This window comes from Necator americanus, chromosome III (genome assembly GCF_031761385.1).
Source record: "Necator americanus strain Aroian chromosome III, whole genome shotgun sequence".
Classification (NCBI taxonomy): domain Eukaryota; kingdom Metazoa; phylum Nematoda; class Chromadorea; order Rhabditida; family Ancylostomatidae; genus Necator; species Necator americanus.
This window is the reverse complement of record NC_087373.1, coordinates 19,992,299-20,017,429: the sequence shown is the minus strand read 5'-3', so window position 1 is coordinate 20,017,429 and position 25,131 is coordinate 19,992,299. Positions and strand designations below refer to the sequence as shown.

General features: G+C 41.3%; 3 protein-coding genes across 3 annotated transcripts in view; 2 read left to right on the top strand and 1 right to left on the bottom strand.

Moving 5' to 3' along the window:
- Nucleotides 1-2,872, top strand: part of RB195_010210 (uncharacterized protein) — a gene marked incomplete at both ends in the record, with an annotated part of 29,360 nt that extends 26,488 nt beyond the window's left edge. The window contains 3 exons of the mRNA XM_064191100.1: nucleotides 2,053-2,127; nucleotides 2,192-2,317; nucleotides 2,684-2,872. Coding sequence (XP_064048683.1) covers nucleotides 2,053-2,127; nucleotides 2,192-2,317; nucleotides 2,684-2,872 — 390 coding nt within the window. The remainder of the gene's footprint in view (nucleotides 1-2,052; nucleotides 2,128-2,191; nucleotides 2,318-2,683) is intronic.
- Nucleotides 2,873-2,891: 19 nt separating this feature from the next.
- Nucleotides 2,892-15,368, top strand: RB195_010209 (uncharacterized protein; the record flags this gene model as incomplete). The annotated part of the gene is made up of 6 exons (XM_064191099.1): nucleotides 2,892-2,897; nucleotides 3,106-3,138; nucleotides 5,984-6,119; nucleotides 7,576-7,709; nucleotides 8,231-8,348; nucleotides 15,289-15,368. The coding sequence occupies 6 exons, from the start codon at nucleotides 2,892-2,894 to the stop codon at nucleotides 15,366-15,368; spliced, it is 507 nt and encodes a 168-aa protein (XP_064048682.1).
- Nucleotides 15,369-16,574: 1,206 nt separating this feature from the next.
- On the bottom strand, nucleotides 16,575-24,440 carry RB195_010208 (uncharacterized protein; the record flags this gene model as incomplete). Its single annotated transcript, XM_064191098.1, has 2 exons — nucleotides 16,575-16,751; nucleotides 24,354-24,440. The coding sequence occupies 2 exons, from the start codon at nucleotides 24,438-24,440 to the stop codon at nucleotides 16,575-16,577; spliced, it is 264 nt and encodes an 87-aa protein (XP_064048681.1).
- Nucleotides 24,441-25,131: the final 691 nt, after the last annotated feature.

Genomic DNA, 25,131 nt, shown 5'->3' with positions numbered 1-25,131 from the left:
TAGAGCCGATGGTCTTTCTTAACTTTCATCACGATGCCAAGTACGCAAAAGCAACTTCGAGATATCATCTTCTATGGACGGCATTGGAGCAACGGCAGCAGTCTGCAGTATCAACACCAGACTGGGCGAGGGCACCACTACAATCAGGACTGCTAAGCGCTAGTTAGCTCGCTTTGCAAGCGAATTCGAAGAAAAACCTCGTTCGGGACGCCCCACACTGTCGAAGAGTCAAAGAGGTTAACATCCGCAGTCTTGCGACGAGACTCGGGTTTGGTTATTCAACAGTCGTCAGTCGCCCGGCTACAGAAAGTGCTGGCTCGATGGATCCTTTACATCTTGTCGGATGGTAACCGGTTTACACGGGTATCCATCTGTCAATCTCTCCTTCTTCGCCCGCAAAGGAGTTTCTCTAAGATCTTATTACTGAAGATGCTAGTTGGGTTCTCTACGCCTCTAACGCGCATCGTGCCGTGTGGCTTCCTCGTAGAAAAGACTAGCCCCAAGAAGTTTCTCCTGTTGCTTGTGGGATTCAAAGGGAATGCTGTTTTATGAGCTGCTCCTACAAGGCCACACCACCATCGGTTCCACATACGTTAGTCAGCTCCAGATGCTCGCACCGGCCGTTTGAGAAAAATGACCGAGACGAGCTTTGGTGCACCTCCTCCACGATAATGGTAGGCCCCATTTAGCTAAGGAGACCCATGAAAAACTGGAGGAGTTAGGATGGAACACCATGCCCCATCTCCCTTATTCTCGCGACCCTGCCTCCTCAGACTACCACCCATTACGGTCCCTGAAGCTTTCCTAGCTAAGAAAATCTACCAAAATTGAAGAAATCGAACGGGCGATCAGCGACTTATTCGACTCCCAGTCTCCCCAGTTCTGGGAGAAAGGGATCGCTGACCTGCCCATTAGATAGGACACTGTTATGATTAATAATGGTGATTATATAACTGATTAATCTCTATTGTCAACTAAGTAAAAAAAAATTAACGCAGAAAAAATGACAAATGGTGACACGACTTTCTGTCTAGCCTAATATGTATGCGGTGTATACGTGCAAGTGGGTGTAGATGTATTTTTGTATATACATATGTATGTTTTTATCTGTATGTGTATGCATATGTAATCTCGGCGTGCTATTCTTAACTATGGTTATAGTGGCTGAAGTGCTGAAGTTGATGCAAAACGAAGTATATGTCGATATTTCAAGTTATCTTGAGTAACCACCTGTGACATGTCTATAAACAACAGCTTGATGATCTTTCCACTGCGATTGCTAGGCGTGTTAAACAAACTGTAACTGCTGAGATTTTTCATCTTCTTGTTTTTCATAGGCAACATTACGGATTTTCCTATAGACGTCATCCCTTGAAATCTGGCACAAATCATAAAACACGTTACACGAAAGAGGACCGAGTTGGGTAAGTGCTCAACAGAAGAGATACAGTTGTCTCACCTCATGAGTAACTGAAAAAAAAAACTAATTTCGTGCCTTTTGGAATGAAAATAGATCACAGCAGTAGAATATGTAAGCAGAGGAAGGACTCGCACTTGAACGAAAAACGAAAGAGACAAAAAAAAACAAAAGTACTGCGAAGAAAGTTTCCATTCCTTCTCTATCCAGTTTCCACCACGTCGCGCGCCGTAAACATGTTCGCCTATTCCCCTCTCGTCTTTTACTACTTCGCTTTTCTGCTCCTCCTTTTCTCTCTGCGCGGAAGTTAATTTGAAGGTAGGACAGCTTTCGTAGCAATAGGAGATAGCTTTGATACCTGTTGATTGTTTTAGTCTCTATACTCTGTTTTGGTGAAATAGTCATAGTATGAAGCGCATAAACAATATAAACTTAGAGGTAAAATTGGGAGATCGACGGCAGAGCTCAGACCGAAATCTTCTTTTTCTGCGCGCTATATCTACTTTTATCTGGCGGACTAGTAGTAGTGCTTACCCTCGATTTCGTTCTATCAAGTTCTTTATTCGTTAGCTGGTATTTGGTTTTTAATGTGATATTCTCAGTTCTCTTTTCAAAACATTTATTTGACGTTTCAGAAGCAGAAGCATCGCATTGCTATGTTGACGTCTCAGTACGAGTATCAAATTGAGAGTATGGTCCACGAGAAGACTGTAATTTTTCTAGCGCTAGCTGCTTGTCTGTGTGAGTTTGCTACCTTTAATGTATATTTTTAAGGGAAAATTAGAATCGTGGCAAGAAGAAGAAGCTCGGCTCTTGAATGACAGACTTTCCAAAGAGCTCGAACAGTTAAAGGAATATCAAACGAAGCAACGTGCTCAGCTGGAGAACGCGATTGACAAGGTTGTTATTATTAGTCTCTAAGCTACCGTTTCTTTATTGGATTTGTTCATTTGACTTCCTTCGGAAGTCTATATCTACACGATAAATTAATTTTAAATGAAAATGAAATAAATGCCTGTTTCGAAACAGGATTATATGACTTCGGAAACATGACAGAAAAAAGACTATTCATAGAGGAGACGAGGATGTCTTCTCGAAGTGTTGGCGATAAGGCTTGAGGACTTTTGTTTGTTTTTGTATCCATTTAATCAACTGCAGTTCTGTTGCGGCACCTGGAGGTAACTTGGAAATCTAGAGAGTAGAAAGAAAATAAATAATAAGATCAAAAGAGCAAAACATTTTCCACCTACTCTGTAGAGTTTACAGGAACGTACTGCACTGGACGAAAGGATCGCTTTACGACGAGCGATGCTTGAACAGCGATTCACAGAGGAGCGGGATGATATGCAAAAACAGCGTGAAGCGCGTAGTCGTGCAATCGCCGAGCGACACGCTGCTGAAGAGCGGCAACTCGCCGATGTCTGTGGAAACTCTTCACACACCACAGCCCTATGATTCTCGCTATTTCTTTTCTATGCAGGTATGAACGAGTCGATTAGATCTTTCTCCTCCGTTTTATTGCTTTCCTGTCAACCTCCGTTTTATCTTTCGTTCAAATTTTGTCCTTTTTTTAGCCAAGTTTTTCTCTAACCTATAGCTTATTAAGTGTGTATAAGTGCTAGAAAGTCGCTGTTCTAGTCGAAATCGTCTTCGCCCTTAGTTGTTTTGCGGCATTTCTTCATTTTTAGTATTTTCTGGTGAATGCAATGCGTATCGTAAGGGTATAGTACTGCGGTATCATGATCAAGATGTGGAGCTTATTCTATTGTTGTGAATATTGCGACAAGACCTTTATTATGTTGATCGTTGGTAGAAAATGTGAAAACTAGTGGTATTCATCCGATTGCAGAAAGTTAAAGAGTTTCTACATATGTAAGGGAGGGGCGGAACATACACAGCTAGTGACTCTGACCTTTTCATCGAATGTCTTAGCGAGCGTACGAGTGCCAGAGTGTTTCAGAAGGAACAAAATTGAAACGCTTTTGTTCTTAGGTTATGTCGAAGTTTGAAGACAGGACATGAAACCTGGCATTACCAGCTTTTTGAAATTAATGTCCAAATAAATTTTATCTGGATTACAATTTACATCAACTGGTTCTTGAAAGGTGAAACTGTCAACGATGTTAAGCGACTTACTCTTAGAAGCGAACATTCAAGTGCTCTTGCGCTAGCATAGCTATCCACCCGTTCCTTTTGCGTCATTTTATTGCATTTGTTTCTATTGTTTTTTTTTTCATTGCCTCATATCCTTCCTCATCGATCTTTATTCGCTCTTTGCCTGTTTCTCTCGCTCTCAGCAGTAGCGTTTTCACTCCATTCTCTGGGTGTAGTTCTTTTTCCTACGCTTTAGTCTTGCGACTATATCAGTCTGTCAAGTCGTGACAAAGATGTGATACTAGGAGTTTACATCACTGAATTTAAAGTCACTGCTCGGGGTTGCAAATTCTAGCGGTTCGTCTCAGATCCTGAAGCATTTTTCTTAGTTGGTCTTACTTTACTCGATTAGACATAGAGGGAGCCGCTAACTGTGATTCCTTGAGTGCTCGCCATATCGCCCCGAGTGTTTTGACGTTAATTATTTGATATGAGATATCAAATCAAAATGTATTTTTAGGGGCCTTCTGTTTGTTTTTATCCATGAGAGTAGCACTATACAGTGTGTTTATCACTGTTGTTTTTTGTAATAATTTATTTCCCTATTGTATTAACTGCGTGCACATGCATGTATGCGAATAAAGAATATTTCCAGTTTGTAAATTATTAATTGTCAAGTATTTCTGTGGCACTTTTTTTCTATTCCATCATGAAGCGGGGCCAGAGTTAATCGCTTTGAGTAGTTTTCACCTGTGAGAGTCGCAGGTAATGAAAACGTTGTGCCCTTCAGGGTAAATGTCCAGTCACTGATAAAAGTTATTATAAGACATCTTTATATGAGCTTATGCAGGCAAAGATCGTCGAATGATCGGTTAGTTGTTGCATTTTCTACTCAATAAGAAGTTTGAGTAGACCTATAGCTAATTTTGAATGATTACATTAAATGTTGAATACAGATTTATTGAGAGTTTACACAATAGAAAGCGTGGTGAAATTCAATCACATTATCAATGTTGTTTTATTCTCGGAAATCACCAAAGTCCAGTATAAGTGTAAAAGCCAATGTTTCTCGCGGGTAAACGATTGAGTGTGTTTTGAATCAAGTTGAATCTGTGGCTTACTCTTGGAAAACCCGACGGAAAATTTGCATTCGGGTGGATTCTAAAGGTTGAAAACATGTATGTGCCAGTTAGTGAACAAAGACTTGTTAATAAATTTCACTTTTGTGGCTTTTCATTCCCATCCATACCATCGGTTTTCTTTTCTATAGTGAAAAGTAGCAATCAAGGAGAGTTTTCATATCAAGGCCCAGGCAACCTTACCCATTATGGCTATCGATTTAAGGAGAAAGGCGAAGGTAGAGTGGTGCCTATTCCGAGGGAAAACCCATATCGGAAATACAGTTCCAAGCAAAAAGATTGGTTCTTCACCATAAAACGCAATAGCGATAAATTTTCAGTGCTTTGTGAAGAGCGCTAATTCGTGAACCAGCAAATTCAGTGTCTCAAGAAATATAGGATTACAACTCTTGTACGCCACCAGTTTCGATTTTAAAACACGATTTTTTCTGAAAAGTAACCTTACTTAAAGCGTAACAAAAGGATAGGTTCGCCTTAAATTCCGTGTTTAATTTGATTACAGATCTTCTTTTTAACTTTAACTTTCAGACTTCTAATTCCCTTAAGAAAAGAGGGCGAAATCGACGACATAATGATTAGAAAAGGTAAAATCAGAGCCTTCTAAGAAATTCGATTGAAGATCAGGAATATTGGAAAAAGTTGAATCAAAATCAAAATGTGATCAGTCATTAAAATGTGCAGTTCCGTGCACACAATAAATGAGTATGGATTGAAAAAGGCTTCCGACTGTTCATTCCCAATGCAGGGGAGTTTTGCGGAGTAGAGGAACATAAGTATACCTCAATAGTGGTTTGGCGAGCTTTGCCAAATCCTTGAATTTTGATCAGTAAAATATTGAAGCTTGTGTTTCCTTTGCCTAGCAGAATTTATCTAAGAAAGAACTAGGAGATCTGTAAATACTAACTTTTGTATGGTGAAATAGAAGATTTTAAATTATGACTACATCGCTGCATGGATTTGGCTCCGCTCTCAACGTCGTTCGTCAACATTAGGCTAAGGCCATGATTGCATTACCTCCTCGTTAAGATAGTCTTTGTAAAAATCTTGACACAGCTTATTCTGCGATGCGATTACACTGGTGGTACTTTGTCTTCATACAGCAAGTCATCTTTTATAGTGAAGCATTGTAAAACAGTTTGCCGAATTTCTTATTACCCGCACTAAATCACCTTGTAAACGAGGCAGGTAGTGCTTGAGTACCAATTTTTCGATTCCAAATTTTGTTTCGCCTGTTAAAAAACAGTGCTTTGTGCACCTGATCGCGACATGATCTCTTTTATGGTCGAATCCAATCCATTTTATTTGGGGCATCTTATGTTATCAGTTTTTGCAGATACATACGCAGACGTATCCGTCTATACCTTCGAAATTGGCCGATGAGTGCTACCTTGAAGCTGAAAATAACTGGATGATCTGTGTAGGCAGTGTGTTCTGCGGTGTATTCAAACTTGTAGTTCTGTTCTTTGCAGGTATTAACACACCTCAGTTTCCGAAACATATCCAGAGTCCTCTACATCTAAACCACGAGTTTGCTGTTGCTTGCTTCTCTAACAGCGACTACGTTGCTCAGAGGTGCACTCAAGAAATAATATGCAAAGTTTGAACGTGCACTAAGTAGAAAACGAGTTAAATAGTCATAAGTCTCATTTAAGATGAAAGCTTCTATTGCCTTCTTCTGTGGATCACCCACACAGTCGTTTCGTCGAACGTTTCAACAAAGCTGGTGCACTAGGGAAAGATTTCGCAAACCGCTTTTCAACCTACAGTTGGTTACTGCTGTCTCTTAAATTCTCTTAAATTACATGCTCATCATTAGATAAAATTTAAATTTATCTAATGATGAGCATGTATAGTTTGCCGTTGCAAAATGTTTTAAAGTTTTTAAATGTGTTAGCCAACATAATATTTCTGTTCCTAAATTATTCGATGGAATTCCCAGACCTAATAGTATTTGTCCGTCACCAGTCAATGTCTCAGAGAAAAAAGATCAACACTCGTACCCACTCTTGGTTGAACAGTGTCGAAACTACAACTCAAGGACAACATCATTTTTCCCCAGTAATTCTCAATTTATACGAATACTACGTATAACTAGATCAATTGCTTGGATCAGCATCCTGCATACCCTCTATTTTGACTTGTTGAAAGGTTTGTTAAAATCAGCAGTGTCAAGCCTTTATCAGTTTTGCAAACATTTTTCTGTATATCTCTTCCTTTAACAAGAACTTTTCCTGGCTGGTTTAAATCCTTAGTTTGTGAAAGGGGTATATGTATTAGATTAGATATTAGATATAAGTTAGAAATAGTTTTTTCCTTATGAAATGCGCTACTATAGGACCAGTTCGCCTCCAGGAGGAGTGCCATCTTCACTTGCTTTTCTTCTCCATTCTCACTACTTTTTGGACTTGGCTAAAACTGTTACCTAAGTGGAAGTGAAAATGCAAAATGACACTTGAATCCATGCATCTTAAAATCTGTTGGGCTGAATCTTTGACTTTTTATGTATAAGATGATGGAGTGGATCTAGTTTAATTATCATTATTTTAATCGTTCGAAAATCTTGTTTTTTTCTCTTTATGATGTTTCTCCTACCGATTATGAGTTTAACAAAGATTTCTTTTCTATCTATTCCACTCCAAAGAAAAAAATAACGTTGGCGACCATTGTGTAAATATTGTTCACTAAATTCATAAATTTCGAAACTGATTTTGAAATTTACTCAACAAATGGTTGCCAGAGTTTCCTACTTTTGCTTACTTAGATGGTCCGTCTTCACTGAACGTGCGGGTATTAGCTCGTTTCTCAGTCATTTCGTTCCCTCGTCATTGTCATTCAAGATGTTCTCAAACTTCCCGAGTGATGTTGACGAGCTCTTTGAGCCGTATCCACCTGAGCACTGAGCTGATCCATTCTGGCATTCTTTAGAGGCAGAGTATCACGAAGGTGACGATGTTGCGGTCTCTGTGGGCAAATATAAAGTTCAAGATGTAGACTACGGATATGGGCGAGGATCTGCTCGATTCCCTATGATCACCCTGAAACACGGCATGAGAAACTGTGTTTGTTCCTGTGAGATCCGTGAAGATGCGTTCACGAGCGCGCGGCTGAAAATCACTGAGGTTCTCTCGCCAGCCTCTTCAAGTAAAACCAATGAAGAGACTGCTGAGGAAAACGGCGCGTGCACAAGAGTGGGACGGTTCTGAATGAATGAGGCCATAATTGCCCGCAGAGATCACAATATCGTCAATTTTGTAGTACGTTTCCTTTAACTTTGGCAGTAATTATGAGTATAATAATTAAAAGTATATTTTCCTCTTCATACTCCTTGGTACTTTTTCGTAAAGCCTATTAAACTTCTTCACACGTCTGATAAAGAGGAGATGATAAACATGGTTGTAAGCCCACATTCTAGGTTCACGGAGCATCAGCCGAAAGGAGACAACAACCAAAGCTGTTTTACCAGCATTCATCACTATGAAGAGTTGAGCGCAATCATCTTTTCATCCCCTATTCAGTAAAATCAGTGAATATTCTGCTGAGTAGCGTGTACGAGGATGGCGCATTCTAACATAATTTTTAGGAAGAAATGCCGTTCCAGGGCCGTTTTTCAGGACGATTAGGAGGAATTGAGTGGGATCACGTCCATACTCGCAAACTACCCCCCGAACTCTATGCTCGCCCCCAGGGATTCCAACATAGTCAGTTTCGTTATAGGCTGCCTTAGAAAACTAATAGGAAATGCACAAGAACGCGCTCAACCAAGTATTATTTACGAAGCAATTTCCGTTGGTAAAATAATTTGAGATGGATCATGTGATCCTCAGCCAGTTTGCCAGTATGATTTTTTCGCAGTTGATCGAGGACACCACGCTTTACGCATACTAGTAATTACCGTTTCGATTTAGTATACAAGTTTCCCCTTTGATGAGGGATAACTTCCGTTCGATACAGGAAACGATGAAACAAGAAGGGATCACCATCAGAAGGATGGAAAGGGAAGAAACCGATTGAAGGTCATAGCAGAGACGACGAGAGAGAGCATTAAATATTATTCGTTTTTTTTAAAACGTTATAAGTTTCCCTCCACACCCTTTACCCTCACCCCGCGAAAAACGCACAAAAAAAAGAATTACCGAACCTGCGGTGGTTCTTTTTCTGTGGTTGACTACCTGAGGTGGCTGGCTATGGCTTCTGCAGACAGGGAATACAAGAACAGTAAAAAATAGAAGACACTGCAAGTTTTTTTGTTTTCTGATGGAGAATTACTGTAGCTACCATAGGCTGGGAAAAGAATTAAATGAAAAAAGAAAGGAGTAAAAACTGCGAAAGAGAAATGAAGGTACACGAGCAGGGATCCAGACGGCTGCGATGGAAATCAAAGTCACGTAGGAAGTGTGTTTAGGGGATGCAATTTAAATGAAGGGAGATTTGTCCATCCACTCGACCACATGCAGCTCGACTACGCATTGCTACTGCTTATTTGTAGAAATTCAAAATAGCAGAAAATCAAGATTAGGCTTCAACACTAAGCAATTGCTCCTTGTTTCTCAATAGTTTTGATGTTTCAGTTATCATTAAGTATATACTGGGTGTATCACCTTACCTTGTAAAAAAACCAACGAACATTGCTGCGGTCGCTTAGGATTCCCCGACACACTAACATTGTCTCGGCAATGTCATGTCATGTCAACGTCAATGGATTGTCGGAAGAGACCCCGAATGCTGACATCGTGCTCGAATGGTCAGCGGTCACGACCAAAGCATGGAGATACCATCGGAAATTGAGCGAGAAACTTGTGTGCTTCCTCAACGTTCGCCACACGCCTCTCTTCCATTCCGTCACTGCAGCGCTCACAGAGTCTTTCTTCCCTTCTGGCCTCTGGGAATCGATTAATCAATTTGTGTGCGAAGTTCTCAAAAGGCGCCTGTTCTTCTTTGCTTGGAGTTGGTCAGATTTTCACTGCATTTTAGTTAATGTTCATTTAGTTCGTATTCTTTTTCAATTTTAAGGCGCTAACTTTTCCTCTTTCTAACTTTCATGCTCACTGCGTCCTTCCACAAGCTGAATCGGCAGCGATCTCTTCATTTCACCAATTTTTAGCACTGGTTCACACACTTCTTAAGATCAAACACCTGTAAAACTAAGCAGTAGAGACGATTGGCCTCTTTTTTGTTGTTGCGCTAGTAAAGAAACCGTCGTTCGTTTAAGATTTTAAGAAATGAAGTCCCTTGATACTGAGGAACACAGAACGCTAAAGGTTCTAGATGTTCATGGCTTTAAATCTGGGGGAAGATTTATGAGCTTTGTATGACTTTCTCTTTTAATTGTCTCACATTGAAGATGGCTGTCCTCCAGCATTTCAAAGTGCATGCATGAGTATCAGCGGAAAACATCTTCGTGCTCAGTCTGCATAGATTTTTTTTACGAGAAATCTCTTCTGGAAGACAACAAATCGAAGTTCGCGCCATTTTTCTGAGTGTTACAAACATTGCACATAATTTAGTTGATTAGTAAGTGATCACGATGATAATTCAGAGGGCAGAACCAAAGTTGTATTCTAAGCGGTTTCATTCACGACTCGCCTATTTCTTCCTTTACTTACTGGTGTAACTCTGGTATCTGTTTTCTCCGAATACGCTTTTCTTTCCTGTCATCACTGTGTTGTATTTTGTGAATGCTTTCTCCTTTTATGTAACTCTCCTCTCCTCCGTTTTAAAGGCGTCTGAAATTGATAATGCGTCTAGGTCCCTTTAAAATACCTGTGAAATTGGTAATCTCCACAACTAATGAGAAATTTCAAATGGTCGATTTCCGTTTCCTTTCTTCTTTTTGAGGAGATCGAAAAACTTCAGTACTGAATTTTTGAAATTTCTCAAATGAAGTGTTTCAGAGAAATAATCAGTCTTCTTGGGTGAGGAGCCACCAAAAATGGTTCCAGGAACTAAACGGGGGATAATAACGACTCGGCCTGTCCCTCTACGTGCAGCGTAAACGAGGTTGTGTGCCGTTTTGCGGGTTCGGTAATGATGTTTTTGATAGGTTCTGCCTCTCCTTCCTCGTTCTGATGTAAGCCGTAGTGCCGCGATGTTTCTGGATGGTTTTGAAGCGGATGTACTCTTTTTTGCAACAACAGTGGTTGGGCTACGAATTTCTTTGCATTGTTCTGACGTATTGGCTGCCTTTGTTTCGGTATTTTGCGTGGCAATTCACTCAACTCAGACTCGCCTTTAAATTTTTCGTCACTATTCAGCTCTCGGTGTTTTTTTCTGGAAAAGCCATGAGGCTGAGGTGGTTGAATCTGTTATATTTGTTATTTCAAACGCGTGATTGATTCTCAGTGCAAACGATCGAGTATTCAATTATCCATCAACTCAATTTGTTCTCAGGCACGTTTGCAGCGGGATGAATAACACTGACCATATCCGAAGATTACTATTTGAAGTTCCACCTTATTTCATGCATTTTTAATATGTGTCATAAGTTAATGTGAGTGCTCCAACTAGTCGGTTATTCAAGCGTTTTGGGAATCGAATAGAGAATATCTTTCCCCACGAATTGCTGTTCCCTTCCCGCCGTTTCTTATTCGCCATTCCTGTTTCTCATCTTCAGGAATATTCGAATATTTCGTCGAAACCGTGAAGACTCGATTTTTCTCGAATTCTTTTGTGCTCCTTTAGCGACGGATTATCTCATTAGCATTTTCGTCCACAGCATTTCTTCCCAGGTCAGATCGATCTCTTTTTCCTTCACAAATTGTCCAGTTTCTTTCTTCATTATGGAGACTGAATCTTCTAAATTGGATGCATGGTTTAGAGGTGAGGGTGAAGGTGTTAGAGCATGAAGTTTTCTGCGGAATTCGATCAACCTTATCATGTTTGCTTGGTTTTGGACTTGTTAAGAACGAAAGTAATAAGTCGATGAAGGTGTCAAAAGCACACCGCATGTTGCCCGGATTCTGAGTGGATAATCCTTGGTTAGAAATGCATATGTCAGTACAAATTAAGGTAGTGGTGGTTCTTATGTGGTGCAACACAAGATTGCTGCTGCACGCTTTCACACCAATGAAAAACAGCAGTCTCATACTTGTCTGGATTAAAGATTATCCATTAATTGCGAAAGTTCCTTGTCTTCTCCGCTAAAGTAGGAATGCCGTCTTTTGCGACGATTAGAAGAAGTTGAGCGGGGCCACACTCGATCATAACCCGACCTTTACAGGTTCCATGCAATTTCTACTTTGTCAATTTCGTGATACGCTGACTTTAATCCCGGTCCACGTGTACGCAGTGGTGATTTTTCCCCAGTGTTTTCAACTCAATTGGCCTGGCTAATAGGGGTCTTATCGGGCCGTGAATCAGAGATTAGCAACAAAAACCATCAGCATCAGATTGAGAATAAATCTGCGAAGCAGTTGTCGGTGTCATCCTAAAATGTAAATGCAAGCACGCAGAATCTGTACCGGTCATCGCACCAGGATTAAAGACAGCGTATCACGAAATTGACAAAGTAGAAATTGCACGGAACCTGTAAAGTTCAGGTTATGATCGAGTGTGGCCCCGCTCAACTTCTCCTAATCGTCGCAAAAGACGGCATTCCTACTTTAGCATGCGTCCACGTGTACGCGACGCGCTCTGATCCCCTCAGCAGCCTATTCATTGGTTTTACCTGAATCTGCTGAAGAGGCATTATCGATATTCGACCGCCGATTGCGAACAAAGGTCGTGGCCGTTTTTTTTTTACGAATTATGGGAAGTTGAGCGGAGTCTAGGTCCTGTAATATACTCCCCCAACTCTACGGATTCCCTAAGGTTTTCGCACTACAACACAACTTACACTGTAAAGTCCAACAGTAAAACTAAGGAACGCACTATTGTTGTGAAAACGGTTCCAGTGATTGTATGCACGTTACCGCAACGTGATAGCGGACTTTTCGTGGATTCAACTGGTCGGCGCGAACATGGACCCATGTGTTTTTAGCAGGATTGTGCGTCCTGTCTCAATGTGTGAGGAACAAGTGTTACTTCACCTTCCTCTTGAAAAGTGTCTCTTTTCGTTTTCGGTCTTTCTCTCGAGGTTGTAGTCATGCTCAAAGGGAAGCAGTGTGTGGTGTTTATGCGGCTGACTTGGCTGCGTGCAGTGAGGTGCCGGCCGATTGCTCTGCATTCGCTTTGTGCTGTCTTTTCTTCATGCGCACGTGTAGCTCGAAGCGTTTTCAAATTCGTTCACATCGAATTCTGATCGGTGGTACCCATGTTAGAATGGCTTTCAATCTTGTTTTAGAAAAAGGGACATTCGAAACGGGAGACGTTTGTCACTATCTTCGTGATCATTTGAATGGCTGTACCCAAGTTACGAGCCCGCTGAGTCATTCTATCGCAACCTCGTGTATATGCAATGCCTTACTTATCTCCAAGCTAGAATGTCCCGTACGTACTAATCATTTGGGCCCAGCATCGCTGTTAGTCTCTTTTTCCTCCATAGTCGTCAGCCAAGATGTTCGCAAGTGTCGCAAGTGACGTTGAGAAAGTCCTTAGCCGTTTTCAGCTGAGCTCTCAGCTGCGAACACATCAGCCCATCTCGTTGGCGGTCCGGGCCTCTAGCGCCTCTTCGGATCCACTCCAACGCTTTTTAGTGCACCTATCGTCGATTACCTTCACAATGTGACCGGCCCATTTATATCTGGCTTCTTATAATACTGCCGACGTAAAAAGTGTTTCGCGATACGCGAAATTCTCCGGACCTCCTTCCTTCTTTATTTTCATAGCTCTCTACTTTGTTGCATGATAATTCATGTATATGATCATGTAGTTTTGGTAAAGTCTTTTTCAATTAGGTTTGCCGCCTGTTTTGCCCTTAGGGCGCCTCTTAGTTCGTAGAGATTCAATTTGTTCAATTTATTTGTGCAATTATGCATAATTAGCTTACTGTGTTCTTAGTAGAACCCAGAATCCGTCCATAGAAATGGCTAATTGTACACAGCTACGGATAAATTGGAGTGGGGCCAGTTACTCCCAGCAAACCTCTGTGTCTCTGGCCACAATTTTTATGTGATCCATGCTCCTGAAACCCTGAAGGAATGCAGCTTTTTCTTGAGATTCTTATGCAGCATTCTTAATATACACGTGAGAAGGATGTTCGTGGACAGTTTGTGCGGAACACTCAGGAATCATATCTGATTGTACTTTTGAAAGTCCTCTCGGACATCTCTCTTATTGATAGGAACGTTTGGCGGGATTATCTATTGGTTTAGGGTTCCTTTTCTCTGGAGATAAGACATTATATGCACCTCTAGAATGTCGAGGAGGGTGCTCATAAGTCCGTAGAAAGTTTACTGATATAATATCAGACTCGGGAAATGTGTCCGGTTTTATGCTCTTGATGGCAACTCGTTCCCAAGGAAGAGTTCGAGGTGGGACTCCACCACCGAGGACGTTTAGCTCTACATGAACAGAGAAGGTTCTAATGAACCTTTTTGTATTAGGTTTGTTTGAGACACGTCCAAAATAGACTAGTAATTAGAAAAAAGATCAGTCGCTTCAGTTTTCCTCGATGTGCTACTCACGACCCTCCTGTTCACGGTCGATGGTGTTTCTTCCTGAAGAAAGAAGTTCCATGCAAGAGGTCCACCGGCCACAGAGACATGATCCCAGAAAGATAACGTCTTCTTATAGACCTTAAGATCGAATGGATGACCTATGTTATTGCTGCTTGCTAATTCTGGTAATTCTGGTAATATCATCATTATTCGATGGAAATACTACTGGAATTAGATTTTCGATGAAGAGAAGACTTCACGAAAACGTAATGATGAGTAAAATCTTAACAACTTCGTGTGGCTCGAATCAGAAAGAACATTTGTTTTTTGAGTAAACTGTAGACTCGTTGCTCATTTCACATTAATCAACTTAATACGGGGATTTCAGGAAAAATACGGGAACAGGCAGTGGTTGCAGTTATCTTCACTTGTGGGAAACTTGTGGGGGTGATCGCTGGAATTCATTTTCATTTTTAACATGCACTGTTCGGAATCTCTTTTGTGACCGCATCAAATATTAGATTGGTGGATTTGTTCTTTCGCTTTTTTTTCGAAGACGATTTAATATTAAGGCAAAACACTTTATAAAGAAAGTAACATATCATTGTAAAATTTGTATTTAACACCATGGAACTGGAGCTCCAGAAACGAGCAAAATTCCAACAAAAATGGCGGGACTACAAGTCGAAAATAACGCAACATTTCCGAAATGTACCTGTCACTTCAGTAGCAGCACCAATGCCTTTCATGCAGCAAGAAATCTACAATATATTGAACCCTTCTCAGAAGATTTGCGTAGGTTTTTTCCCATTCTAGCGATAGAGAAGCAGAAGGTGTTGGGTTTTTTTACTTATAGCCCCGCCACTTCCGTACAAATTTTGTTCAATTTTTTCCCGAAAGTGCCAAAGAAAGGAAGCGCATTTCAGAATACTGAATTCAGACTTCAAAATGACATGTTACTTTTGTTACAAAGCCTTTTACTTTATGTAAATCGTCCTTGAGGAAAAAAAGAGGAAGACGTTGTTCACCAACCTAACAAATTCGACTCTGAAATATTTTTCTGATGTTGCGTGTATCGCGTTTCGAAAACATTCATATTCTTTAGGGTTCCTCCTCTTCCGATATATCCGTTACATCATTTTGCTTGCTGTACGCGTGTCCATGGACATGAAGATGGTTTTTTAAAATATTTTTTATGCCGAACCAACCAGTGGCCGACAGGTGGTCTGGTCCTGCGAGCCACAGTTGTTGTTTTCCTGTCACGTCTTTGAATGTGAAAAATGTTTGCGGGAACAGGCAATGGTTGCAGTTATCTTCACTTCTCGAACTATGCTGAATGTCATAGAAATTTTCGCAGTTTGTTGGGACTTTTTAGATATTGCCTTCAATTCAGTTACTTAAAACGTTTCTAGATGTTTGGCTAGTCGCAAACTCGACGTTTGTCACATCAAGTGTTGTTGAATTTATCTCAGTTAAACTTATGTTGCAGAAATTATCAAAATTTCACTCACCGCTTTGTTGATTCACTCCCGTGTCTCTATCTCGGGTTCCTACTGTTGCTGACAACGTTCTGCACATGGTGGGCCAAGAGAAGGCTCATAAACTGTTCTACTATTGGTTCTACATCAAGTAAAACAACAATTCCAGACCAGTATTCCATATTCCTCGCCTATGTTTGAGAATTCTATTAAGTTGTTTCCTCCTGTGTCTGTTTTAATTATTACGATGTTTTTGTTCTAGAGAACTTCGGCGATTGTTGCACTCGAATGAGTAGAAGGACGACATTTGAGGATTTACGAGACTAAACAGTTTAAAAAGGTTGGCAAAGCGTCGAATAAGTGCGCACAAGCAGCATTGAGCAAATTTGATTGTCTTGAGTATACGTAGGGATAAAAACTCTGAAATGTCTGCCTACTAAGTTCAAGCCAACTTTTGGTCCATCCTGTATCATGTTCTCGCGCGAACAGAATAGCCCCAGAAATACAGTTTTTTTGTTTCATTAGTCTCAGCAGTACATCATAGTAATAAAATAAGATTTTTGTACGAAGCGTTATACATTGTTGCAAAGCTATTTTATGCCCTTTCTACAAGTGTAAATGAACTTAAATTTAAGTCGCTTTTTCCAAAACAGTCTAATTTTTATTCTCAGATTTCCCACCACAGTTTTTGTCTAATTTGCAGACATTTAACCGGGAAGCGTCAACGAATGCACAGTGCAACTATAGCTCAAAACGGCGATTTTTCTGGTTTTCGGTCAATTCATGTGGAACTCGCTTGTCATACCTCTCTGGTTTGCTTCAAATGGCAATCAGTTGTATACTGATCGATGTTGAGCTCATCGGCAGTATCCCGCTAAGTTTTGTTCTGGTTTGCGAATTAAGAACTGAGAAATTACAAATTTTTGGTTGGATATTTTTGGTTACGAAATGTCTGAAACCGGCGTCGCACTGTACATTCATTGTTGCTCCCCTGGATCTGTACTGTGTTGATGTTTTGAGCGGTTTGAGCGACAGTTCGGCCAAGCTTAGGCTCGTTGAAGTGGATTTGAGGGAAGTTGTGATAGAAGATCTGAAAGCAAAAACTAAATTATTTCGGAAAAAGCGGCTTGAAGCCTACATTGTGTACAAATATTTAGAAAGGGTAAATTAGGTAATCAAAACTACATTCCAACAATGCAAAGGGTTTCCTAAAATCCACGTTTGCAAGTTTTGAATTTAGCTCCATTTCTTCAACAAAGTGTCGCTAATGAAAAAAAATACAGCGTGACAATTGACAGCTTAGGGCTGGTAGAAATGCAGCACTGCAGGACAGAACAGCGCGTTTCATTGTTGAACTACATCTCAAAAATAATGGAAGTCTGGATGCTACTGTTCGCAGATTTCGTTCGGAATATGGTCGGAATAATGATTTACCTTCGTCATCTGTGAAGAGAGTAATTGAAATATTCAAGGGGACTGGATCAATTGAGGACGGACGCTAAACACATTGGCTGTTCAAATGATAATATCGGAGCAGTGCATGAGAGTGTTGGTGAAAGTTCAGGAACATCGATTTGGCGTCGTGAACAAAAATTGCTAATTTCAAGAAGCTCTCTGCAGCGCCTGCTCACTGAAGATCTGCGTCTCCGTTTTCAGTCCGTGAAACCGTCCGTGTCGGAGCAGTGCGTGAGATCCAGTTATTGCATGAGAGGATTCCTGGTCGTGTATTCTCTAATTTTCGTGATCAGAATTAGCCTCCTCGATCATGTAATTTAGCACACTTTCTATGCGGTTATTTGAAGTCTAAGGTCTATGTCAACAAGCCCACACCCATCCGTGCATTGAAGGAGGAGATTCGCCGCTGCATCAACAAAATCCAGCCACATTTATGCGAAAAGGTCATGGAAAATTTCGACGAAAGAGTGGTGTGTGCCAGCAAAGCCGTGGAGGTCATTTGCCCAATGTGCTATTCCATACATACCCCTATCCTATGTACTTTATGTTCCAACTTTAAAAATTGTAAAAGCTGTGTTTCCTATTTTTTGAGACACCCTATATAATATTTCGAACAGAAATCTCACTCTGTTGCTATAAAACAGTGCTGAAGCTAATGGAACAAAAATCTTGCATTTCTTTTACATCAACCCAATACTATCACTATGTTGCTGTGTTGGGTACTGGAGGGCCGTTGTTGTGATTGCGCGAGCTGGTCCCCAGAGTATTCTTTCGGAAGCAGATTCCGCTTACCATTTACTGGAAATTACGAGTTCGCTAAAGTTGAATAACATTACGTATTCATCGTTAATCCAACGAAGTCACTGCACGAACCAAGCTGAGAAGAGAAGATACGGTTACGGCTTCGTTTACTGAGCTCTTCTCATCATTCGGATGGTTCCTTAGATTAAGATATTCTTAGTTTGACTATATTAAAGTAAAACCGGGTCACAAATCTAAAACCTATTTTTGAAACATTGACGATATTTCGACCCACCGTTGGGTCATATGCATGTGGATACAAAAAAAAAACAAATAGACAAAAAACATGCAGTGAAAAAAGAAACCCAAAAAAGAAACATGCAAAAATAGTGTCACTGGGATGAATGCGATCTATGTGGGTGGGTCGTAGACGAACGTTAGGGAATAACGTTCACTCCCGTCCAGGCGCAAATTTAGAATGCGAGCGGTGGTCGATTTATTAAATTGCGTCTATGACCTTCGTAAAATGCTGCTTACGTAGACTGTTGCCTGAACAGAGGGAATCAAGACGTGCTCAAGCGGTTGGATGCAGTCTGGATGTTGGATTCTTTGCAATCCGTAGGAAGTACGTGTAATGTAGGACGTTTTGTGACACTTTCCTGAAGCTTATGTTAAGTGCTTGTGTCCTTAGCCCTGAAAACAACATCTGTAGAAGAACCAACGTTCCTCAATGGTTCTCTATAGCGAGCTAATCGAAGGAATGGAGGATTGAAAAAGAAACAGAAGGAAGACTCAGTTGATACACAGAAGAGGATTCCTCTTGCTTTAAAGATGTAAGAATAGAACTTAAAACTTAAGTAATAGGGACCTCGTCCTACACGCGTCCCGGATTCTGTGAGCATGGAGGACGGTTTGGAGAAAACTGGAGAACAAGGAGGGGTTACGTGTTTGCCCCTACAAAAGCTTGTATCTTTGAAGATAAAATTGTACAGGTCCGGTGCGAACTTCGCTTGCTGCCGCAGCTCAGGTGGAGCCAACGATGGTCCAGTGGATGTGTTCTTTCTTTGCTGTTCCGTTCCTCCTAGCATTCCTCCCCTTTCCTTCTGCGAGAATAATTGTTCAGACTCATTGTGATTCGGCCGTTTCGCACTAACTAGCGATGAACTGAAGATCCTCATGGTCTCTGCTGGACTCTTTGCTTCGAGTTTCTCGCATCTCAACCTGGATTTTCCTTAGGTAATGAGGAGGAAGGTTTCTTCGGTGGTAGAAGGGGGCGTTCCTCGAAACTGATGATGTTGGGAGCTCTCATGGACAACTCTCCTTTATCGCCCTGAAAAACGGAGTGGGACCACCCTCGCGCATGCGTCGCGTCCAGTGCTGTTTCACGTGCGTGGGGATGGTGCCACGCCATATTCCAGGGCGATTAGAGGGAGTTGAGCGTGACTTCGTTCACGCTCGTAATCTACACTTCGAGTCCTATATTGTCCGTGAGAGGTCCTGACATCGTCAATTTTGTGTTACGCTGCCTTCAGCTATACAACTCGTGTAGTATTCCGCACAAAACTGAGGTATTTCGTGATTCTATCTTCAATAATTTCCAATGATGTGCTTCAATGGTTAAGGAGTTAGTTGAAGCTGGGTGTGGAGTTAGTAGAGGCTGGATACCAAGGGTGTGGGTTTAGCTAAAGAATGGTGCCTACTCTCTGTACATATGCTACCGGAGATACCATTGATTCGAGCGTGGTTTTACGTAAGTGGTGCCGAGCTCGTAGACTTCCGTCAAATTCGGGATTCTAAATGACCACTTCAAAGCTGTCTTCTCTTTGTTCTAAGACCGATTTTCATCTCATGTAAATAATATTTTCTTTACGCAAAAATCATCTTTTTAACAAGAAAAACTTTTAAACAAAAACAACAACTTTCAAAAAAACACTTTTCATTATTGTGCCGCCTACAGAGGTTTTGGGAGTTCAGGGCAAATTTCGAATGATTTGCTGCCCATCCCCTCTAACCACCTTTCTCCCTGAAACCTCGCAGACTCCTGTTTACTTTATTCAAAATAGAATACTTCGCCCGCCTCAACTGTGGGTATTTTCAGTGAAATCGTGGATTTGGTGGAGTTGGATATGACGATATATCTTTGCGGGTGTGCTTTTTGCACGAGAATGGCTCAAATTTCACGATTTTCTCAGCGCACGCAACCTGAACTCTAGGTGCATGCTTTTCCTTCGTTCAATGCTTTTATTTCTCCAATTTTCGCATTTCTCCTTTCTTCTTCGGGATCAATGTCTGAAGGATGATCAAAGGTCGTTAAGTCATTGATCAGTACATGAAATTGAATTGAATTGAATTTGTATTGAATTAAATTAATTGAAAGTCATCCTTTGAAGTGACACTAGCACTGAGCGTTCTAGACTATTCGTCCTCTTTGACATTGTTCTAAAAATTTAACTACAACAGAATAACTTTCGAGGTTAATAGGAACAGTATAGAAGCCTTCAGTGACTTTAGTCGACGATTTCATTTGCTGATGTTACCAAATTTCGGCTCCTTTTGGCTTTGTCCAGAGGCTTCGTCAAGAGAACTCCAGGAACAAGCATCAGTCATTAATTTTTATCTAACTTTTGTCTGCTACTTAGCATTCTAATTATTTGCGAAGTAGCAGTAGTGCAGTATTGATAATTATTTTATGTTTTGGACATTTTATTGGAGGAAATGCTTGCGCACATCCTATCTGAACTATTTTCCTTACACGATGATAAGAGTTAATTTTTGACTGTCATTAGACAACCGCAATATTTCGTTTGTAGAGCGATGACGGTTAAGTTTTTTGCGGACGACCTCACGTTATCGATTTGATTGATTATCGGATTACTGACTGTTTCTAAATGCAAATAAAACATACAGAAAAGTCCAGTCATGTGCAACGTGAACCTACCGCTCAAATCTTGGCTGGCGATGAACGGTATTGTACCACGTGCGATCCCCTGGCCGCAGTTGCGGTGCTGTTCACCAAATCTATACCACAGCGTTGGTTACCCGCCGACGTTTGTGTTTTTTTCAAGATGTTTTCAAAAACTCAGCGACATCAGCTTTCACATCAATCCCCGTGATCAGCGAATTATGTGCTATTCGAAACAGTTGCAAACGTTTGAAAAGCTAACAGTTTCAGAGAATGTGGCTGGGAACAAAATTGAGTAGTCTTGTAGGAGTACTCGCACATTTCGCCAGACTTCTACCGAAATCTGCAATCCCGAAGTGACCATGCACTCCACCGTTACATCAAACCATGTTAGTAGTATTAAAAGATTAAGATAGCATTTCTCATCCTAACTAGAATTTTCAATAAGCCCTTGCATCGCTCTATGCTATCGTTTGCAGTTTTCTGCGTCTTCTTAGGCAAATCGAAATCTCTCTCCCTCCGAAAACCACCTGAGATTGCAGCCTACATTCGCATCCGTCTTTGTCACCGTTAGCTGCTCTTCTCACACAAATCCCTTCTGCTACTAGTTGTTAATCTATGTTGACCCCTTAGACTCCCCCCCACCCAGCCTCTTAATCTTGTGCCAAAAAAGGACTGCATGCTCATTTTGTTACTTTCGTCTCCTCTACGAATTGCTGTAGACCAGTTCTGCTTAATTCCACGTGTTCTTCGTTCCTCTAGGATTTTAATGAGTTGTTTCGAATTTTTGTGAGCGTTCTTTCGGCTAATTCGGTTTGGGAGTTTTGCGAGCTGATTCTTTGTTGATTACTTTTCCATTATCTTAAGATAATAACAAGAACACAAGTTTCACATTTTCAGCTTACTTACATTTAATTTGTAGAGGTCACCTTTCTGCTGTATCAAAGATATGTTGGATGTTTCTATGTTGCACGAATATGGAATTTTGACAAGGGTTCTTCTATTAAAACTATGACAACAACCCTATTTCTCCGGAATTTGCGGGTGAATTGTTTGGTCTACTTTTTGAATCCGGTTTTTTTTTTCAGAAGCTGACTTTGAATCAGAAGAAATCTAAAGACTTCGGAGTTAACAATAAGGCTAGCGGTACTTCCTTTGGTTATTTTTTGCGCACCACTCAAGAGCCCTGAGAAGGGCATTCGGGCACTCTATTTGTTTGTTTACTGCAAGATAATGTGATGGAAGTTCCATAAGAAGCTAGAGTTGTCTAGGAAAATTTCCACGGATACCATGGCGACGAAGTTACGCGTTGAGGAGCCCCAGTGGATGCTTTTCGACCTCCTTCCGAGCCGTTCGAGCTCGGCGCCGCTTTTTCTATGAGCTGCAGCAGCTGCACATGTTGTTAGTGAATCGATGCGGCGACGAAAACGACGGACGGCATTATCTCAACTTATCCTCAGGCAGCCTGTATGTTTTCTTCCACTCCTCTTCCTCACACCCTCGCAAGCACATGTCGCTTCCGTAGTCGGTGCACCCTTACAGTGTACTTTTGTGTGATGACTGAAAGGAGTTCGCCTTATGCTATTAGCAACACGCCCATTTCATGTGTACCCTCACTAAATCTTGCTCTTCATCCCTCTCTCTCTCTCTTAAAAAATTACTTCCTGCACGCATTCCTCAAGATAAATGTTGTCTGAAGTCAGGAGATCGCAGCGCCTGAGGTGAAGTTGATCGAATACATTGTTTTATGAGCCATTTCTTTCCTCTTGGAAACATGTTCCTCCGCCACGAATAATTCAGATCTCTACATTACCATTAATTATTCGAAAACAGACAAAATTTGGAGCACTCCCTCCTGTTTTGTAATTTTTTTTTACTCAGGAACGGTCAAAAAATTAATTTCAATTTAAATCAGAAAGGAGAAGCAGGAGTGCTTGTACGCAGGCGTGTTGGATTGTTTACCTCAAATCACACATGCAAGGAGTGCAGTCTGTCGATTTCCTGGTTGTTTGGTTTTCTTAAACGTACGCCCGCCCAGCACATTTGAATACCGCTTCGAATAGCATTAGAATTTAGCTATAGCTCACTGGGCACCAGAATCGCGGACGCCGCCAACGTACGGGATCCCCATCCAGTCAGTATTTCCGGAATATTTTCATTCTTGGCCTTGTAGGATTCAAAATTAATTTCCACTGTACTCAGAGTTTTCCTCCAGAGTGAAATCTAGTTTTCGTTCTGGAAGGATTCACTAGTGATATTTCATTAAGCTCAGCTTCTTGCATAGGAGACAAGATCGATATCCAATCTGTGATGCTGAAATTGAAACCAATACTATTGCTCCGCTCGTATCGTTCATTTCGGATTATCTCTAACTTTGATTGAATTCGTGATATCGTTTAGGAATTGATGACTTCAGATGATTGAAATCTAGTACAAATTTCATAGCAATTAAATAAATGAAGAAGATTGAGAACCAGGCCAACGCAGTTAATCGAAGCTGCCTTTTCAGTGGTTTCGTTCCCTCACCATCGTCATCGAAGATGTTCTAGGTGTCATACTTTAGCTATAGGTGCACATAAAATTGCTAGAGAAGCGATTGGAAGCGGATGACCACTAAGCAAGGGATTTATAAGTCTCCCTTCGTTCTTCTTCTACATGTAATAAATCCTGGCCAAGTCCACGTAACTTCTTCGTCCGACTGGCTTCGAGGATTGTCGTTTCAATAAGTGCTTTGTCATACTTCTCCACCCATTGTAAGCGTTCAGGAAAATTGTCAAATTTGAGTTCTCATCTGTAGTAGATAAGTGCTAGTTTGCAGGTTTCACAGCGAAAACCTGCTTCATTCCCTACAAATAGAAAAATCGAATAGACAGACTGATCAGACTGGTGCTACTGATTCGTCTGACTTTTGGACCTATGTGAGGTGCTCTGCATTCTGCTGTTACACCCACAAACTACTTATCGAATCCTAGTGAGAGTACCTAGCATTGAGAGTACCACCTTTCTGTGCGCAGCCTTTGAACATCACTAAATTAAAGATGTTGGGGTCTCAATGGGGCAATAAAAGTTCGAATGGTAGATTACGAATATGGGCGTGGTCCCGCTCAATTCCCTGTAATCACCTTTAAAAAATAGCGTGGGAAACGACCCTTGCTCAAATGAGATACGACCGCACAGCAGAACGCGCCGCGTCCACGAGCGAGCGGCCGAAAATCAGTGGGGTTTCCTAGTCAGCCAGTTCGAGTTAAACTAATGACTAGGCTGCTGAAGGTATCAGAGAGTGTTCAAGGGTGGCGGGCTCCGACGTACTTCGCAGAAACTAAGGTGGTTCCCACGCCGTTTTTCGGGACGATTAGGGTGAATTGAGCGTGGCCACAGTCATACTCGTAATCCACACCCCATATTCCATCTTGCCCCACAGAGACCCCAACATTTCCTATATCGTGGTATTATTGCTTTTAGCAGATGCATGCATATTGTGGTGGTAACAAAAAAGACATAGCTTTTCTCTTTTCTTCTCTATCAGTCTTTATATCTTAGCCAAGAAATCGAAAAGAAATGAAAAGATAACCAAATTATATAAGCGCCGCTTACCACGAAACTGACGATGCCACGAATGCAATTACAGTGAACCCCCTCCCGTAATCCACAAAAGGAGGTGTGAAACAGCCTTAGTTGCATCCTTTCCCTATCGATGCGATTACGGGCAGTGGGACGATGGCAATCTGCAACGCGTCAGCGATTGCGCACATTGAGAACCTTCCGCTGCCTGTTTCACGCTGCTAGGATTGCGGACTTCGCACAACAAAGGAATTGCTCGCGTTTCATTGCGTGGGAAGTTGCACGGTAGGGAATGGGGGAGGAGGAGATCACCCGCCGTTGTTCATAGTCGTGAATTGCATCTTCACTTCCTATCCATTCGTGGAGAGGTACTAACATCGTCAATATTGTGATATGCTGTCTTTAACTCCGATAGCGATAGCGGTTAAATCTAAAACACAGTAAGTTGAGTCCTGCATGTTATTTTTGTAACTGTAATTTATGTTACACTTCTTTTTGTTTTGTTACTGTCGGTTCACTTATGGTTTCTGTGGCAAGCAATTATCATATTTTTCCCAAGGTACGTTTTTCTAATGAGGAGAATTCAGCGTAAGAGCGCTGCTTCTTCTTTCCTTATTTTTAAGATTAGATCGATCGCCAGCTATTGCTGCGAGTGATTCCTCATTCCTTCCTCCTGCTTCGAACAAACAGAATTTGACAGCTTTTCCACTTTCAATGGGATACGCATGTCGTCTGTCTACTTGCGTCGATAACTGCTGCGCTTCCGCCTACAACCACAAGCATCCCTGAGGGAGTTCACTAGCGCTTGCTG